Source organism: Rhinatrema bivittatum, chromosome 1 (assembly GCF_901001135.1).
Source record: "Rhinatrema bivittatum chromosome 1, aRhiBiv1.1, whole genome shotgun sequence".
In the NCBI taxonomy this organism is placed as follows: Eukaryota; Metazoa; Chordata; class Amphibia; order Gymnophiona; family Rhinatrematidae; genus Rhinatrema; species Rhinatrema bivittatum.
Genome location: NC_042615.1, coordinates 141,914,053 through 141,933,488, shown reverse-complemented (window position 1 = coordinate 141,933,488; position 19,436 = coordinate 141,914,053). Strand labels below are relative to the sequence as shown.

Below are 19,436 nucleotides of genomic sequence, written 5' to 3'. Positions count from 1 at the left end.
AGCTCTCTGCTATAACGGCAGGGGAGAAAGACTGATGCTTCTCACATAACCAGCATGGCTCTCTGCTTCAACGGCAGGGGAGAAAATCTGATGCTTCACTTTCAATGCATGTCCAGCATAACTCTCTGCTTCAACGGCAGGGGGAATGAAGAAAAGAGGATCTATATACAGACAACAACCAAAAAGGACTGAATTACATAGTCTTGGAAAACAAATAAGCATGGGTGTAGCTTGCTTATTGTGGCAGTTACTACCCCTAACTAATTAAGCTAAATATTTCACATAAATGCAGTTCCAACACTGCTCTCTGCATTAATGGAGGGGCTGGAAGGGAAATAGAACCTAAGGTTACTAAGAGACATGAGTAACAGATAAGTATGAGAAAAAAAATGTGCAAAGCTTGCTGGGCAGACTGGATGGGCCGTTTGGTCTTCTTATACCGTCATTTCTATGTTTCTCATATGTGTTTTTTCCCTCTTACAGTGCCTTGAAAAGTCTTCACACCCTGGTATGTTTTTTTTTCTATCATTTAAAAAATACCAATCAAAATGCACTAAAATAAGAATTTGTTTCCCTGGTCTACACAACATACGCTACACACTCATCATGAAAGAGCAATTACAGATTTGTCATGTCCCCACATTATAAAAGCCATAAAATTTGTGAAGCAGTTGGGCAGACTCATCCCTACCTTGATTGGGGCTGCCTGTTAATAACCATGGTGGGGGATATAGAAACTGCTCAAATATATAATATTAAGCCTGGAACAAACATTCAGTCTGTGCTTATCTTGCCCGGCGTATGATAGCTAGAAATGATTATGGTATGCAGTGCCTCGCAGAGAAGAGTTTCGCCCTATGCTTTTGCTTAGCAATCAGGGCTACACATGAATCATGCTAAGTAGCAGAGGGTAAACGTGTGCAATTTAACAGTTCCCAATGTGCCTGCATCTGTTTATGCCCCCTCCCCATTTTGATTCTGTTGTCTCTCCTTTGCACTGCTGCCCATTTTATTTCCTTTTTCTCTGGAAAATCCTTTCCCCGCTTGTTATCTTGTTATATGTTTTTCTAACATTTTCCCCTAACTTTGTTCTTCCCATTTACGCATCCTCATGCTTCCTCTTGTCTCTCCCATTCCGCATCTTTCCCTCTGACATCGTCCTTCTCCCTCAACCCACCACCCTCTCTTCTTCCTTCCCCTTTTAAAAATAATAATATTGTACATGGGCAATTTGCACCCCCCCTCCCCCAGAGTCTGCCCGGTTGTCCTTATCCACTCTGTTACCACAGATGCTGTCTCTATTCATCTCCCTCCCTTGCCCCAATCACTGTCCTCCGTTTTTACTCCAAGGATGTTGGGGTTCTGGCACTGTTTTGGTTCTTATCGCCTCTGCTGGTAAAATTATTCCAGGCATCCACTTTGCGCTCAGTAAAAGAAATATTTCCTCTGAACCTCCTATCATGATTCTTTGTTCATGAGTTTATTTTCCTAAGGAACATGATGCCTTTTTATATTTCATCATTTCTTTCCAGTATTTTTTCTTCTTTGCCCTTACTTTGCCTCTCTTTCCTCTCTTGCCCTCCCTTGTATTTTTTTTCCCTTCCTATCCTACCTTTTTCAATTTCACTGCTTTTTTTCTGTTCTGCTACTGACCTGAGGAAGCAGGTAGAATAGTAGAGAAGGGGCTTTCTTACCCCACTGCACTGTTTTTTTTTTTTACCTCCCTAGCACCAATTACTGGTAGGAAGACTGTACTGTCATGAAATGTGAGCTTTACAGGGAAGAAATAACAGCAATGGTGCCAGTGAGAGAGAGAACTCATTGCATAACATATGCTATGCTGGTCTGATGTTCCGTGACATAAAAATGCTTTTTTTTTATTGTTTGGCAAATATAACAGATAAATTAACCCCCTACTTATAGATAATTCAGTACTGAGTGGCTCCTTTCTGCTTGCTTGTTCTCTCTAGTTTTAACTTTTGTTCACTTATATAATTAGCACCTTTATAGGATAAATTTTAGCTCATGGTACAGCTCACTGGACCCTTTAATTACATCTAATGGCCTTTGGGAGTGGAACCTGGCAACGGGCTAGTATACAGAGGTTCTTAGAAGTGTTTTCTGGTTAAAAAAGAAAACTGAAAAGTTAAAGTAGCTGCTTAGAGATTTTAAATGATAGTCTAGTACCGTGTGTTGTAATTTTACAGACTTTTTTTTTTTTTTTTTTTATAATCACTGAAAATTCAATGGTATAGTTGCACAACCTCCAAGAAAGAACTGACACAGCAAAAAGTTATGAAAACATCGGGTTTTGAGAATGCCTCTTGCCAGCATGTGTGCTTCCCTTTATTTCTAGTGGCAAAGAACATGTGTGAATATAAGCTTTTATGTATTTTTCAGTCTGTCTTTGTGGTGTATGTGTGTTTTCTCTAAAAACTATTTTCCTTAAGCTGTACTGAACACAATGCCAGATGGCATGGTTGATTTTTGCTTTTAGAGTTGAATGAGAGAAGACACCTAGTTAGGATGGCACTTTTGAACCTTATTTTGTTGTTAAAAATATTAGCATGTGTTTCTTGCTGAGAAAACTTTATTGCTATTATCACAAGACAAAATAAATAACAACACAGGGCAGCCATATTTGTTTAGTAGAAGAATATTTTTAGCATTTAAAGCAATGGCATACAATATATGCTTAACACGGATACAAAGCATGGTTAGACATCAGAGACCAAAATCAGAAGTAGGGTAGTCATGCCAGAGGCATGGCTTTGGGTATGCTTTCCAGCTTAGATTTGTAGAAGGGATGTGCATGGGCTTAGAGGGGTTTTGTGGTAGGGTGAGAGAGTTGAGGAGAATGGGGTATATACAGGGGTGTGGCATGTATGGGGGTTGTTAGAATGTGGTTAGGTATAGGATGTATGTTTTTGTATTTGTAGGAGGTACAAGACTGTGTGCAGTTGTGTCGTTATTGAGATGTGAGTGGGGATTGCACGTGTGGCTGGGTGGGTGGATTTATTTGTATAAGGTTTGTGTGTTAAGAGGGGTTGCGTGATTTCTGGGGGATATTATTTATTATTTATTTATTTTGAACTTTTATATACCAACATTCATGTAGAGAAATTACATATCATATCGGTTTACAGTGAAACAAAAACATTGCAAAAAGCATTACAATGAACAGGGGTTTATGAACTGGGAGAACAGGATAGAACTAAATTTACTATTAGAGAAACTGTTGAATGAACAAAATCTGACTTGAAGCAATAAATGCGAATACATATAAAATAGAGCTTATGACTGATAATATGCTATTAAGAGCAGTCCACTCTAGTCCAGATAGTGAGTACAACCAGAACGGAGAAGAGAGCATTCCTGGTTGGTGGGAGGTTCCTCTGGTTAAGGAAACGCCTGACTGAATAGCCAAGTTTTGAGATTTTTTTTGAATGTTAGATGGCATGGTTCTTGCCTGAGATCTGGGGGAAGAGCATTCCATTGCGAGGGACCAGCGGTGGATAGGGCGCGTTTCCTAAAGGTGGTCTTTACTGGGGGGCGTAGAGAGTGCCTTTGTAGGCAGATCTGACTGGTCTGGAAGATTCATGGGTATGGGTATTCATGGGATACGGCTATACATTGATAACAGATGTGGTTGTGAGAGGGTGTTAGGTGGAGGTTGAGTATGTGGACAGTGTAGGTGGGGGGGATGGATGTGTGTGAGGGTTGTTATGTCTGTAAGTGGCTTGGGAGTTTGTATTTGTAGGGCTTCTGCTGGGTTGTGAGGCAAGGTTGTGGGGCTCTGTTTTTGAGGGGTATGGTTCTGTGTGTGAGTGAGATTATAGATGGGTGTGGTATAAATTTGTAGTGATGAGAAAACAAATGTTTTTGTTCTGTGTGTTCAGGGAAAATGGAAATTTTGGGGAAAATTGAAATATACACAACTCTTATTTTTGTGTAATATTTAAAATTTACTTTTCTGAAGACACAATGAACTATGTACAGCTGAGTTAGCACATAATATTTTTCTTTTTCTCGATATAAAACTAAGATATTTGTACTTTTAAACTAGTAGAAAAGCCTGTCATTAAATGTCAGAAATAATGTATGAAACCAAGGTCTTTCATTCATTCTCCTTCCTCTCTCTTCCCTTACCTTGCACTTCCAAACTCCAACTTGTCCCTGGCTTCCTTTCTCCTTCTTTACCCCTTTCCTTTTTCCAGTTACATCCCTTATGCCTCCAGATAACCCCCACCTCCTCCATCAGCATCTGTTGCATTTCTTGGTTGGACAGGACCTGAGATCCCTGGCAACCATGCTGGTAAGGTCCATCAGCGGCACTCTGCTTCCTGGCAGCCATACCAACAAGGGCAGTGCTCTGTTTCCCAAATAGAGGACCCAGGCTCCTTGCTTGGCAGCACAGCATATTTTTCTGGCACAGCTTCTCTCTGGCTGCTAGGACCCATGTTCTTTGACAGCCAAATCGAGCTGCCGGTGTGCTCTACCGGCATGGCGTTCTACTCCGCTGCCAGTATATAATGCCATAACGCATACAATAATTGTATTATCGCACAGCGCAAATGCAAATTTTTTGAAGGGGCGGGATTGGGGAGTGGTTTGGACTGGATTAATTAAAATGAGGGGCAATATCGCACCGTGTGATAGCATAACACATGCTATCACATGGTTTAAATGCTGGAAATAACTATACCTTTTTTCCTGGCATTAAGCTGTGCAATATGCTAGAAACGGCTGTAACACAATTTGCGATAAATATTGCAAATTGCATTTCGGCCATTTCTGGGTTTGGGGAGGAAGAGGGGAAAGGGAGAGAGGAGTATAGAGAAGGAGAGAGAAAGAGAGATGGCGTGCCTCTGGGGAGGCCTTCACTGTATTTAACTATTTATATGACTATAGCTATGTTATCTCACCCTAGCTTGATGTTATCCTGTTACAGAGTCCATCAAGCTAGGACAAGAGAACATGGCAGAAATCTCATCTTTGTGAGACTTTCCTCACTCTAATTGATGTCAGATCTTTTCTGAGGTATATTGTGTAGTTCGTACGTCTCACTCTGTACGTAAAACTGGCCCCTAAACCACCGCCAACACCTCACCTCGAGCTATTAGCTAGCCCTCCTATAGAGATATAAATAGTTGACTACTATAAAGGCCTTATAGCCTCTCTTTCTCCCTCCTTTGTGAGCTGTGAAATAGAAGTATTGCGGGGTGCGTAAACGTTACCGCACCACATGATACTACTTATGCAAAGTGCTATGTTACTGCATGGTGCGATAATTCTAAAAATTACTCTAAACATGCCCCTTTCTCTTACAGAGGGTGTTATCCATGTGATATTATAGCATTTTGATTAATCTTGGGGTCAGATTGTTAATGATGTAATTACATGATTTGCAAAACACATACAGAGGAAAACACAGCATGCCTGGTTTCATTTGAAATAAAACAATACCATGAAAGTTATTTTATCCTGAGGGTCATTCACAAATACAGTACCTGAATGTAATCTGCTTTGAAGTGCTGAAAATTGGAATATAAAAAACAGATAAATAAACAATTAAGCTCTGAATCTGATTTTGGAGATATAGCATTGTAATAAGTATTTGGCTTAATATTAAAATTTGATACTGCATACAGACTTAGCCTCATCATACTATTTTCAGTTAGTGGTAAATCTTACTCTATTGCTTCTTCCATTTGTCGTGCAGAATTTGATTACAATATCAATCACTATTTAAATAGGAAATTAGGAAACATCAAATTTACATATTTGCTTTGTAATTACTATGGATCCATACAATATGACAAATATTTAGCACTAGGGGTCAGAGATGAACTTTACATGGAAAAAGTGTAGATATTATGGCTCATGCATTTTGCTTTTCACTAGACCAAAAGCTTTAAGACAGATGGTTGAAACAATTTATCAGGGTAAAATTGATACAACATGATATTTTATAAGTTATATGTGCTATTTCTTGGTTGCATCTCTACCCTCACTGTCTCATCTATAAAAACCTAATTTAGACTATAATGCTCAAGTATCACATTAATTCTACTGTAGTATATTTTAATATTTCCTTTTAAGGGATTAGAAAGAATTTCAGGGTCAGCAGTTTGAAAGACGCATCAGGAACAACCACCATAACTAGAATGTAAAGAAGATATACATTAATGGTTGTCCTCTGTGCAGATACTTTTACTAAAATATGATTTCCCCAACACTTCTATAATCCAATCTGTACTGATTATCATCCTTCCAGAAACTGATGAGCAAAATGAGCAACTGTCCTACCAACTCAATCAAAAGCGAGTGGGTCAACTGCCCTAGAAACCTTACATTTGGATTATTTTAGAACAAATTACTTTTCCCATTATGAATGAAGAGGTTCTCATCAATCCACGCTTTTTTATGAACAATTACAAAAAACTCTTGACTATCCAAAGTAAATCATAAAGTACCGGTATATAAAACTGAGTAGAAAACACAATCAGAGGCATGGCTTCCAAAATGCTTTCCAATATAGATTTGTAGAAGTGCGTTTGTGTTGGACTGTGGATGTGGAGAGTTTAACAATGAAGTGGGAGTAATGGGGGTCTGGGAGGTTTGCAGAAGTTTATGTGCATGGGTGGAGTTATGTACAGAGGGATGTGTGTGTGTGTGTGTGTGTGGGTGGTGTTTAGTATGCATGGTAGGTGGAATGTGTGGATTGTGTATTTGTGTGTGGATATGTGTGAGTGAAGGGAGGAGGGGGACAGGTGAGTAGTGGTATAGAGTCTGTGTTTGCATGGTGAATGTCAGATGAGTGAAATTGTATGAGAATAATGAGTATCTATGTGAAAGCATGAGTGGCTGTGTCTGTGCATGGGCAAGTGTGTACGTGTACAAGTATATGGAGGTTATGGGTTTGTGCGGGGGTAAGTGGGGTGCGTGCATGTAGGTTGTGTGTTATAGGGGTAACTGGTATATATGGAGGATATGGATGTGTGTGTGGGTGGTAGGTGAGTGGGGTTGTATGGGGAATTGGAATGGGTGTATGGATGTTTATGTCGCTATCTGTGTGTGGGAGGTATAGAAGTGTGTTTTTATCTGTGGTAGGTATGACACCTCTAACCGCTAATCTGATGCGCCTCTGGCATCATGTTGCATTCAAAGAACATGCCTGAACTTCCTGTAGATCTGAACCTCTTTTATAGGTCCTCCAGCCAGGACTTCCTGTAGTGCTGGCCGACGACATCACATCCTGCATGAGTATATAAGGAAGTCCCTTGCGACCAGTCAGCGTCTCAGCAACAGGTCCTCCTGCTCTGCAGTGTGCGTTGCTACCCTGTTGTTCTTGATCCTGTATGTGCCTCCTCTGTTCCTGCTTCTGTGTCCTCTGCTCCTGCCTTTGCCTGGCTCTCTCCTGCCTCTTCTCCTTGCCTTGATCCTTGCTTCCTCTTGGGACTGATCTCTCGTGCTTGACCTTGGCCTGTTAGCTGACTCTGCCTGAACACTACCTGCCTTAACCTTTGTCTGGTATCTTACTTTCCCCTATATGCTGCCTGACCATTGGCATGCTCCTGGACTTCCTTCGCTCATTGGATCCTCACCTAAGTCCTGCTGGCCCCCTGCAGGGAAAGGGGTTGGTAAAGGTGAAACCCAGACCCAATCCCTGAGCGTGTCTGCCTACTGGCCATTATATAACCCAAGAGAACTCTTTCATTCTGTTAAGCAAATTATCAATTCAATTTCAGTACCCTCTAACAACTTTCCGCTGGTTCCTGGATAAAATTTAGCAGAGACTTTTGCAACCTATTTTAATGGGTTCTATGAATAATGTAATTGATTATGTATTTTGTTTTGTTACAGATGTTTTTATTATATTGTGAACTGGTTTGTTTTTATTGTTTTAAATTATATTTTACTGTTGTACATCACTTTGAAAGATCTTATTGTAAGACATGGAAAGCAATTTATAAATTTTATAAATAAATAAATAAATGTATTATCTGCAGGAACAAGATGGAAACATTTTGAAGTCGTTTCAGAGGGGGACATTATTTCCATCATTAACAGAATTAATTCAACAACTAGTGCCCTTAATCCATGTTCCATGGCTGTGCTAAAACTAATTAAAATTGAATCAGCCAACTTTATCACATTCTTTATCAATACTTCGCTGAATGCTGGGTCTCTCCCTGATTCACTGAAAAGAGCATGAGTATGCCCAATTCTGAGGAGGGTTGCTGCTGATCCTTGAGTACTTTCAAATTATCATCCCATCTCATCCTTATCATATTTGACTAAAATAATTGAGAATGCAGTACTTCATCAATTTACCACTTTTCTTGATTCTAATTCCACTTTGGACCCATATCAGTTTGGGTCTCGACAATTTCATAATACTGAAATGCTCCTTCTTTCTAGTTTTGAATCCATTTGACAGGGCTTTGATCATGGAACTTCTTTTGTTCTCATTCTTTTAGATATTTAATCTACCTTCAGTACCATCGATCATTCAATCCTTCTTTCCAGGAGGGTTCTCTTGGTATTGCTGGTTTACTGATCTCATGGTTCACTTCATATTTATCACATCATTCTCAACAAGTAATATTTGAGTCTGAAATTTCATCCTAGGTTCCACTGACTTCCGGTATATTCCAAGGCCCTTTTCAACATCTATTTGACTCCTTTATGTCAGCTGCTCGACAGCCTTGGATACACTATAAATTGTATGCGGCTGACATACCATTTTTTTCCCCACTTAAGAACTTTGGAATCTCACAGAGCAATTTATTTCATTTTGTCTTACTATTATTCAAGATTGGCTCCTTAAAAACAAACTTTCCCTAAATGTCACAAAAACCAAAATTATAATTTTATCTTGGTTCTCTCCTTCTCCTGTTCCCGACAAATATACCCATCTCTAAAACAGTTTGAAATCTTGGCATTCTCATCAATCCTTTCCTTTCTTTACATACGCATATCAAGACTCTTACACATTTAAAACCATTACTTGATCCCCCAATTTTCGAACAGTTCTTCAATCACTTCTTTTGTCTGGCTTAGGCTACTGCAAAGCACTCTTGACTGGTCTCCCAGATTACATAATTTGTCCCTTACAGATTATCCAAAATTCGGCTGCTAGGCTACTATCCAGAACGCATATACGTGAACATATTACCCCAGTCTTACAGATATTATATTGTCTTCCAATTTCATTCCATATATAATACAAACTTGCAGTTGCTATTCATACTCTTTTAATTTGTCTTCACCATGGATTGCAGCAACCTTAAAAATTCATACTCCAGTCAGAGCCCTACATACCTCCAGACAATGCATTTTAGATATTCCTACAACCCAGACAATCTACCTAGAGGAAACCAGAGAATGGGATTTTTCTCTTGCTGGCCCTCTTTTATAGAATTCCCTCCCAAAAGAGGTAAGAGTAATAGCAGAACCCAATATCTTCTGTAAATCCCTCAAAACTTACCTATTTCAAAAAGCATACTCCATTTGAGTGCTATCTAAGTCTGCTAGATGAGAATAGGTAGGTCTAGAATGTCTGTTAAAGTGTTTGTTTTCATTTGATTTAAGTAGTAATAGCAAGAGTGGAGAAGCCTCACATGCCAAAGTGCAAATGTAAATAAAGAAATGTGAGAAAATAATTTAAATCCAAAAGTAATATTTTTTTGATGATCCGGTGCAATCATGAAATTTCCAAATGTCAAGTTCAAAGTAACATTTTTATTAGTTTCATGCTGATATTATCAAACTATCGGTTATAGCCTTAAAGTCCCCCTTTAAGCATTAAAGTCCCTCAACTTGGCCATGTTTCACCAGTCAGCTTCTTCGGGAAGGACCTCACTGCAAACCAAACAAAACAAGACAAATCTTACTCTATAGGTACAGTGAAAAACATAAATTATATAAACAGTGCAAATTTAAGAAGCATTGGGCTGGATTTTAAAAAGGTTACGCGCGCCGGGGCTATTTTCAAAAGGCCCGGCGATGTGCGTAAAGCCCCGGGATGTGTGTAATTCCCGGGGCGGGGTCAGAGGCTCCAGGCACAGCAGCCATTTGCTGCTGTGCTTGGGATTGTGTGCCGGCAGTCAGCCGGCAGGTGCAAAAGGTAAATAAAAATTTTTTTGGGGGGGTTAGAGTAGGGCTAGGGGGAGCAAAGGTTAGGGGAAAGGGTGGAAAGGTCAGGTTAGGGGGGAGGGAATGGGGGAAGGCAGCGCGGCTCGGTGCGCGCAAGGTGCATAACTATGCTCTCCCTTGCGCGCGCCGGGTAGCGCGAGCACACGTAGGACGCACATGCTTCTTTTAAAATCTACCCCATTGTGTTACATGAGCACCTTTGAATATAATACAAAACAAACAAACCAATACATACCTAGGATACCGTGCAGAAGCTTTAGCCCAGTGATATACATAGCTCAGTGATATACAAAGAACAGTTCCAGAATGGAGGGTTAAAGGGACTCTGAAAACAGCGTGAAAAATCACATGACTAGGGGTAGACAATCAGAAATAGGTGAATCAATCCCTATCTAAGAGTAACTTAGATATAGAGATATAAATAGAACAAAGGCAGGGAATTGAAAAAAACAGCAGGAAGAGTCACATGGCTTAGGGGAGATAATCATAATAAGCATTTCAACGATTTCAGACATTACTCCTTGCATTGATAGGTTTACATAGAGCAGCTTAAGATAGAAGAGATATAAATTGAACAAAGGCAGGGAATTGAAAAAAACGGCACAAAGAATCAATTGGCTTAGGGGAGCCCATCATAACAAGCACACTCCCTTCTAGCTGAGTAGATAGAGTTCCCAATAAACAGTAGAGAGAGGATAGGAAGCAGCAGTCTGTGATCCTCGGCAGAGGAGTCCCTTTCCACAATGGTGGTGTAGGGCCCGATGCAGATAGACAACGAGGAGCTGTAGATGAACAGACTGGGAGAAGTAGTACTCACTCTCTGTAGCTGATAGCTAGTGTTCCAGCAGGTAGAAGAATTGGTAGCAGGCACCAGGATAGACACACAGGCCCTCGAGGAGCGAGTACCTGGATTCAGGATAGGCACCTGGAAAGGCAAAGGGCCCCCGAGGAGCGGGTACCCAAGTTAGTAGAACCCCGGAGGGTGAAGATAGCTTCCAGCAGCAGCAGAAGTGGCAGAACAGCTTCAGACCGGAACAAATCCAATCCGTTGCTAACTCAGTGAGAGTTAGCAAATGGGCAACCTTTAGTAGTTGGAAGCAGTGACGTCACTCGAGGGGGATGACCCCGAGGTTCGCGCCAACACTGCTTTAAGACATGAGGCGTGTGCATACGCGCACCCTAGAAGGCCTCAGGTCAACATGGCAGGACGCTGCGCCAAAGCTGCTCCGGGGACGCCGGAGGTTGCGGCAAGGAGATGCTACGGATGCCATTCTCCCGAGGCTCGTGGAGAAGGCTGAAATAGAGGTGAGGCATGTCGGGCGAAGCCGTCTGAGACCGACGGACGCAACACCATAGACCTTCTTAGACATCAGGGATAGACCAAATTAAGAGCAAGAAGTTTAAACAACGGAGCCCACAGACATGTTGCTTAGGCTAGCCAATTAAAAACGAAATCCCCATTGCAGAAAATCCCCCATGCATGGATCTTCAGAAATGCAGACCATTTAATTTCTCAATTATGTCCTGCTTGATGTAGTGATTGTAATTTGAAAATCCATTTTTGTTCTTTCTGAATGAACATATGATCCCTATCCCCACCCCGGGGTCTAGGAGAAACCACATCAATGGCGCAACAGCACAGATCTGTGATCAAGTGAATCTTTCGTGGCAATGTGTAGTAAGGACGGTGGATTTAATATGTTGCTGGATGAGGCTATGGTGTTCAAAAATGCGAGTTTTCAAACAGCAGGATGTCTTCCCCACATACAGTAGATCACAAGGGCATATAATGTTATATACTAGCCATGTTGAATTACAGTTAGTTGAAAACTGCAATTTATGCGGGAACTTCAAGGAGTGGTGTACAAAAGTAGAAAGTGTCAGGGCTAGATCGCATGCATGGCATTTACCACAAGGTTGATGACCAGTAGAAATCCGAGGTGAATTATCCTCTGTGTTGAAATCAGAGGACAAATATACCTCTTAAATTCTGGCCACAGTAAAAGGTAAAATGTGGTAAACTTCAAAGCAATTAAGAGGAGTAAGCACTGACCAATGGGAACATATGGATTTGCAGATTTGACCAGCCAGTGATGAAAACGGGAGTACACATGTGAGACCTGCCAAATGTTCTCTAGGTCATTGATGAAACAATGTCCTTATTAACGTAGAGGGCATGTTTATATGCCTGCTTTATTACCCTCTGGGGGTATCGATGTTCATAGAATTGCTGACACATAGATTTGACTTGAATCATGAAATTCTGGCGGGAAGAGTATGTACGTCTAAGGGGGAAGAACTGTCCTATAGGTATACTGCCACGAAGAGAGCATGGGTGGTGGCTGTAATATGATAGGAGGGTGTTTCTGTCTGTGTTTTTGTATATGGAAGTCACCAGTATCTTATCCTGGATAATGACCAGAACAGCCAAAAAGGATATTTGGGAATCACTGATAGAATGAGTGAATTTTAAATTAGGGTTTTGGACACTGAGCCAATCAATGAACATACATAGTTGGATTTCAGTACCTAGCCAGATAAAAAAAGATATCTATGAATCTCTGCCATGTCACAATCAAAGGCCAAAATGCTAACGTGTAGATAGAACCTGCAGATTCGGCCACATACAGACAAGCAATATCAGGGGTCATAGTGGCCCCCATTGCTGTACCTTGATTGTGACAAAAATGGATTTTCAAATTACAATAACTATGTTCGGCAGAATATAATCGAGAAATTGAATGGTCTGCATTTATGTAGATCCATGCAATGGGTGATTTTCTGCAACGGGGATTTCTGTTTTAGTTAGCTAGCCTAAGCAACGTGTCTGTGGGCTCTGTTGTTTAAACTCCTTGCTCTTAATTTGGTCTATCCCTGATGTCTAAGAAGGTCTATGGTATCCTTGTTAGGTATTAATTCACCGCATTCTGTTTATTTCTAGTCCTGTGACTTTACATTCTGCTCTATAGTGAGTCAATGTAATTCTATCAATGTAAGGGGAAATGTTTGAAATGCTTGTTATGATGGGCTCCCCTAAGCCAATTGATTCTTCGAGCTGTTTTATAAATTGAACAAAAGCAGGGAATTGAAAACTCTAGTATCTAAACTGTTCCATGTAATCCTATCAATGCAAGGGTTAATGTCTGAAATGTGTAAAATGCTTATTATGATTGTCTTCCATAAGCCATGTGACTCTTCGTGCCGTTTTTTCAATTCCCTGGGTTTGTTCTATTTATATCTCTATATCTAAACTGCTCTTAGATAGGGATTGATTTACCTATTTCTGATTGGCTACCCCTAGTCATGTGATTTTTCATGCTATTTTCAGAGTCCTTTAACGTTCTGTTCTAGAGCTGTTCTTTGTATGTCACTGAGCTATGTATATCACTGGGCTATAAGCTTCTGCACGGTATCCTAGGTACGTAGAGGTTTGTTTGTTTTTTATTATATTCAAAGGTGCTCATGTAACAGAATGCTTCTTAAATTTGCACTGCTTATATAATTTGTTTTTCACTGTACCTATAGAGAAAGATTTGTCTTGTTTTGTTTGATTTACAATGAGGTCCTTCCCGAAGAAGATGACTGGCGAAACATGGCCGTGTTGGGGGACTTTAATGCTTAAAGGGAGACTTTAAGGCTTAAGAATTCTAACAGATATAGCGATAATATCAGCATGAAACTAATAAAGATGTTACTTTGAACTTGACATTTGGAAATCTCATGATTGCACCAGATCATCAAAGAAAATATTACTTTTGGATTTAAATTATTTCCACACATTTCTTTGATAGCCTGACTTCAGTGCCAGGAAAAATAGTGGAAAGTGTTCTAAACATCAAAATCACAGAACATACAGAAAGACATGGTTTAATGGAACAAAGTCAGCATGGCTTTACCCAAGGCAAGTCTTGCCTCACAAATCTGCTTCATTTTTTTGAAGGAGTTAATAAACATGTGGATAAAGGTGAACCGGTAGATGTAGTATACTTGGATTTTCAGAAGGCGTTTGACAAAGTTCCTCATGAGAGGCCTCTAGGAAAAGTAAAAGGTCATGGGATAGGAGGCGATGTCCTTTCATGGATTACAAACTGGTTAAAAGACAGGAAACAGAGAGTAGGATTAAATGGACAATTTTCTCAGTGGAAGGGAGTGCGCAGTGGAGTGCCTCAGGGATCTGTATTGGGACCCTTACTTTTCAATATATTTATAAATGATCTGGAAAGAAATACGACTAGTGAGATAATCAAATTTGCAGATGATACAAAATTGTTCAGAGTAGTTAAATCACAAGCAGATTGTGATAAATTGCAGGAAGACCTTGTGAGACTGGAAAATTGGGCATCAAAATGGCAGATGAAATTTAATGTGGATAAGTGCAAGGTGAGGCATATAGGGAAAAATAACCCATGCTATAGTTACACAAAGTTAGGTTCCATATTAGGTGCTACAACCCAAGAAAGAGATCTAGGCGTCATAGTGGATAAGACATTGAAATCGTCTGTTCAGTGTGCTGTGGCAGTCAAAAAAGCAAAGAGAATGTTGGGAATTATTAGAAAGGGAATGGTGAATAAAACAAAAAATGTCATAATGCCTCTGTATCTCTCCATGGTGAGACCGCAACTTGAATACGGTGTACAGTTCTGGTCGCCGCATCTCAAAAAAAGATATAATTGCGATGGAGAAGGTACAGAGAAGGGCTACCAAAATGATAAGGGGAATGGAACAACTCCCCTATGAGGAAAGACTAAAGAGGTTAGGACTTTTCAGCTTGGAGAAGAGACGGCTGAGGGGGGATATGATAGAGGTGTTTAAAATCATGAGAGGTCTAGAACGGGTAGATGTGAATCGGTTATTTACTCTTTCAGATAATAGAAAGACTAAGGGGCACTCCATGAAGTTAGCCTGTGGCACATTTAAAACTAATCGGAGAAAGTTCTTTTTCACTCAACACACTATTAAACTCTGGATTTTGTTGCCAGAGGATGTGGTTAGTGCAGTTAGTATAGCTGTGTTTAAAAAAGGATTGGATAAGTTCTTGGAGGAGAAGTCCATTACCTGCTATTAATTAAGTTGACTTAGAAAATAGCCACTGCTATTTCTAGCAATGGTAACATGGAATAGACTTAGTTTTTGGGCACTTGTCAGGTTCTTATGGCCTGGATTGGCCACTGTTGGAAACAGGATGCTGGGCTTGATGGACCCTTGGTCTGACCCAGTATGGCATGTTCTTATGTTCTTATTTGATTTAAAGCATTGTTTTATTGCCTTTTAAGTAACTTCATGCAATTTTATTATGCATGTTTTTTGTATTCCGCTCTGAGTGTAGGAAATGCTGGTAAGAAATATTTCAAATAAATAAATTACTGTTGGCGTGGGCTGAATCAATCATATCTCAGTCTCAAGGGCCCACTGACCTTGACAGGTAGGCATATCGGCTTAGGAATGTGCGAGTTGTGAGTTTGTATAGGCGGGACAAAGGCTGAATGTTAGATGCATATGGGTGCATGTGTGTTAGTGGCAAGTGAGAGGGATTATAGGGCAGTTGAGGTACATATGAATGTTTGAGGGTATGGGTGATTGAGTTCATTCATTCATTCATTAAACAAAACATGTAGGGTTGTATATGTGTGTGGGTTGTGGGCTTATGATGGGGCATAGAGGTAGGAGTTATGGGTTTATTAAGGGGTGTGGAAATAGGAGTGTGTGGATTGCAGGTTTGTGAGGGGGCGTGGAGGTACAGATGTGTGTGGGGTAAGGATGTGTGAGAGATGTTTGCAGTGGGGATTTGTTTTAGTGATGTGGAGGTTATAGGTTGACTGTGAATGTGTGTGTGTGTGTGTGTGTGAAAGTGTATGGCAGGTATGTGAGGTGAGTGTAGGAGTGTTTGTGTGGATTGTGGGTGTGTAGAAATATATGAGGGTGTGTGGATTGTAGGTTTGTGTGTATAAATGTGTGGGGCAAGTGGGGAGAGTAGGGAGCAGGTGGGTAGAGGTATGTAGGGAGTGAATATGTATAGGGCTGTGTGCATTTGTATCTTGATCGCAGGCGACTGGAGATGTACAGGGAGTTGGGGGTGCATGTGGGTGTGTGATTTTGTAAGTGTGGAGAAAGTAGCTTTTGGTGCCATTTGCTGCCAGATGCGTCAGTTATTTTCCCTATCTGCCTGTTGCTATGTGCTAAAATGCTGTAAGAATGGGGGGTGGGAGGTTTTTGGAAATGGAGCACAGGTCAACATTCTGCAACATGTAGCTGTTTTTTTTCAGAGACTTGGTTCTTTGAAATAGTTGACCTGATGCTTCTGATTTTCAAACTTATTCGAGATGTTCACAATTTCTTCCAGCATGCTAAATTTGTTAAAGTTCCATCCCTTTATTTGGAGAACAGTTATGCTTACAGACAGATGGATGGAAATTTATCCCTTTTATATAATTCTTTCCAACATTTAATTTGTTGAAAAACATAAAAAAAACCCAGATCATACAACTCTCTCTCATAGAGATATCTCAGCCAGTTATTTCCTGCTGTTTGTTTCATATAAGCACAGGGGAGTGGTGCAAACATTAAGGAAATATTATATTTTATTCTTCAAACGGTCTTTCTAATAATTCACCACTCTAGTTTTGCCAGCTTGGGTGTGGACCACAAGCTAGCAAGAAATGACTCGTATTTTAAAAATAAGTGAAATGCATCCTGCTTAAGACTGGAGGCTTTCCAAAAAGTGATGGTAATGATGGCTTAACTACAGTACACATTCATGTAAATCTCAAAGACCATAGTCTTACTGTAACTTCATAACATGAAGAAGTATTTCTGGCTTGTCTGTATTCGTAGGACAGGTATTAGCTTTGAGATCTCAATGCTATTCCGTTTGTATGTTGAAAAATAATACAGATGGTTAATGAACACCATGTTATATTAGTTTCCTGTTTCAGCTGACTGACTAGTTGGTTGGCAGTATTTCAGCTGCCTGAAGAACTGGACGCATATGTCTCATGTTAAAAAAAAAAAAGACTTCATGTTATAAACACTTCAATGAAAATTATCATCCAGTTTAGAGCCAACTTAGACCAGGTGCAGAAGACAGAATAAATACGTAACATATGAAACCAGAAAAAAAAAATAAGGATTCTAATGGGATTATGTTCTGTGTTATAATGTGACTCAATCTAGAAACTTGATTATTAAAAAAAACAAAAAACAAAAACATGTTGCAAAGGGGTTTTAATATTCACAAGTTTGTACCAATTTTGAGAAATTGTATATTGCCCCACCCTTAAAGTCAGTTGTGAATTTTCAAAATCATTCCATACATATCTTGAAATGCCCTGATAAGCTTGGACAATTTTCTGCAAATTTGAAATATAGAACCAAAACACATGTGATTTTAGTGATAAACAATCTTAACAATAATTGTTCAAAAGAAATACAGTTTTATTTTATTCCAGCCTGCCTTACTGCCTGATTTGCTTGGCACCTCAGGGATCCTGTAAAAGGCCGCTGCAGCCTTGTTTCCACCTGCTGCTGTCATCTTCTCAAATACCCTTTTCTGACTGAGAAGTGGTGCTCTAGCTCCTGTGATGTGATAGGAGCTGTGCATCTTTAAACTCCTGTAGCTGGGACCGAAGGTGCTATGCAGACAGGGGCACGTGGTCCACTGGGGGCAAGAAGGAGCACAACTGAGAAGCCGCTCCTTCGTGCACATTTGGTCCGGAGCTTTGAACTGTGGGGAACTGCAGTCTCGGTAATTGGCAAATGAAAGCAATTTTGTAGTTTGCTATTTATTGACTTGGCTCCCCTTAACATGACAGATGGACCTACACATGATGATATCCTAGGTATGTCCATACCTGTGATTTGGGGTCATGGACGATATATTAATATATTAGCTGATACTAGTTGAAATTGACCTGAAATTGATCCTTGGGTGTTTGCCTTGTATGTGTCTTTCCTGGTTTACTGTCGGGTAATTACTCTGTCATTATGGATGTAAAATATATGATCATTGTAGGTGATTTTAACCTTCACATTGACATACCACCAGCTTACTACTTCTTGTGATGATATTTTGATTGGTATGGCAACTTTATGAGTGCTTTTATTCAAGGACCTATACACATGTGTGGGCATACTTTAGATCCGGTCTTTTTGAAAGACGAGTGGGCTAGCCATAAATCATTTATATTTTCAAGAACACAGGTGCCATTGTCAGAGCATTTCAAGATCAGCATAAAAACTGAAATTCCCTATGTTAGATCTGCTATTATGTGAACAGCATTCATGCATTCAAGAAGAGGACATGACATAGATCAGCTATGAGCGCACTGGGTGTCTAAGGTAAATGAGAACTCATTTTCTGATACAGCTTCTGATACAGCTTCTGCCTTATAAGATGGTATGGTACATTGCATGAGGTGCATAGCAAGTTAGCACCAATGAAACATTTTTTGAAACATAGGGATAAAGGAGCAACATGGTTTCTTTTAAAGTTAAAAGTCACAAAGTTGTTTGAGGCAAGTGTAATGCAGATGGCATTAAATTTAAATGCTTTACTGACTTGGCTGTCCAGCTAATTTGGAGAAATGTAAAGTGAAAGTAGATAAAGGTAAAAAGACTTATTTTACTTCTTTAATTAAATTTGCTGGTTGTTGACTTCGTGAACTGTTTCACACAGTAAAAAAATTAATGCAAACATGGAGTGATCTTGGTGGCCAGATGCCTGTGAGTTGCAAAGAATTTTCTTGCCCTGGATTTCCATGCCTGCTGCAACGAGTAGGAGGACTGCTGTGATGGGCATGGAAGCCTGTAGCAAGGGCCCGGGTAGAGCCGTCTCATGTGCAGGTCTTGTTGGTAGTAGCAAATATTCAAATGAGAACTTTGAAGGCTGAAGTAGAGAAGCAGAAGTAGTGAACAGCAGATGAACATGGGTCGGTTGGTCCTAAGAGATAGGCGAGTGCTGATCAAAAGGGAGTCAGGTTCAGATCCTTGAACCCAGAGTGGTGGAGATGGGTGCTGTGAGGCATCCAGTGCAGTAACGCAACCGATTCTGGAAAACACTGTCTGGAGACCCCTCATCATCACAGTGTTACATGGTCTCTATTAGGGCGACCCAAACCAAACGAACTGAGGCATTTAGAAAAAGCTGGAAAGCATCCAGATGACAGCTAGGTAGACCAGTATAAAAAGCATTGCAGTAACTGAAAGTTTAAAGTCCAAAGGCCTGGACTTCAGACCGAAAATCATCTTTAGAAATGCCATACTTTAGACGACGCAATAGC

The 19,436-nt window shown here is 40.2% G+C and overlaps 1 protein-coding gene across 2 annotated transcripts in view; it reads right to left on the bottom strand.

Annotated features, from left to right (window-relative positions):
* The window catches only part of SCFD2 (sec1 family domain containing 2), a 641,446-nt gene that overhangs the window by 319,636 nt on the left and 302,374 nt on the right, over positions 1–19,436 (bottom strand). Inside the window, exon 6 of one of the 2 annotated variants that reach the window (XM_029587632.1) lies at positions 5,511–5,534. The exons of the other annotated variant lie outside the window; for it this stretch is intronic. Coding sequence (XP_029443492.1) covers positions 5,511–5,534 — 24 coding nt within the window. The remainder of the gene's footprint in view (positions 1–5,510; positions 5,535–19,436) is intronic. 2 annotated transcript variants of the gene reach the window in all.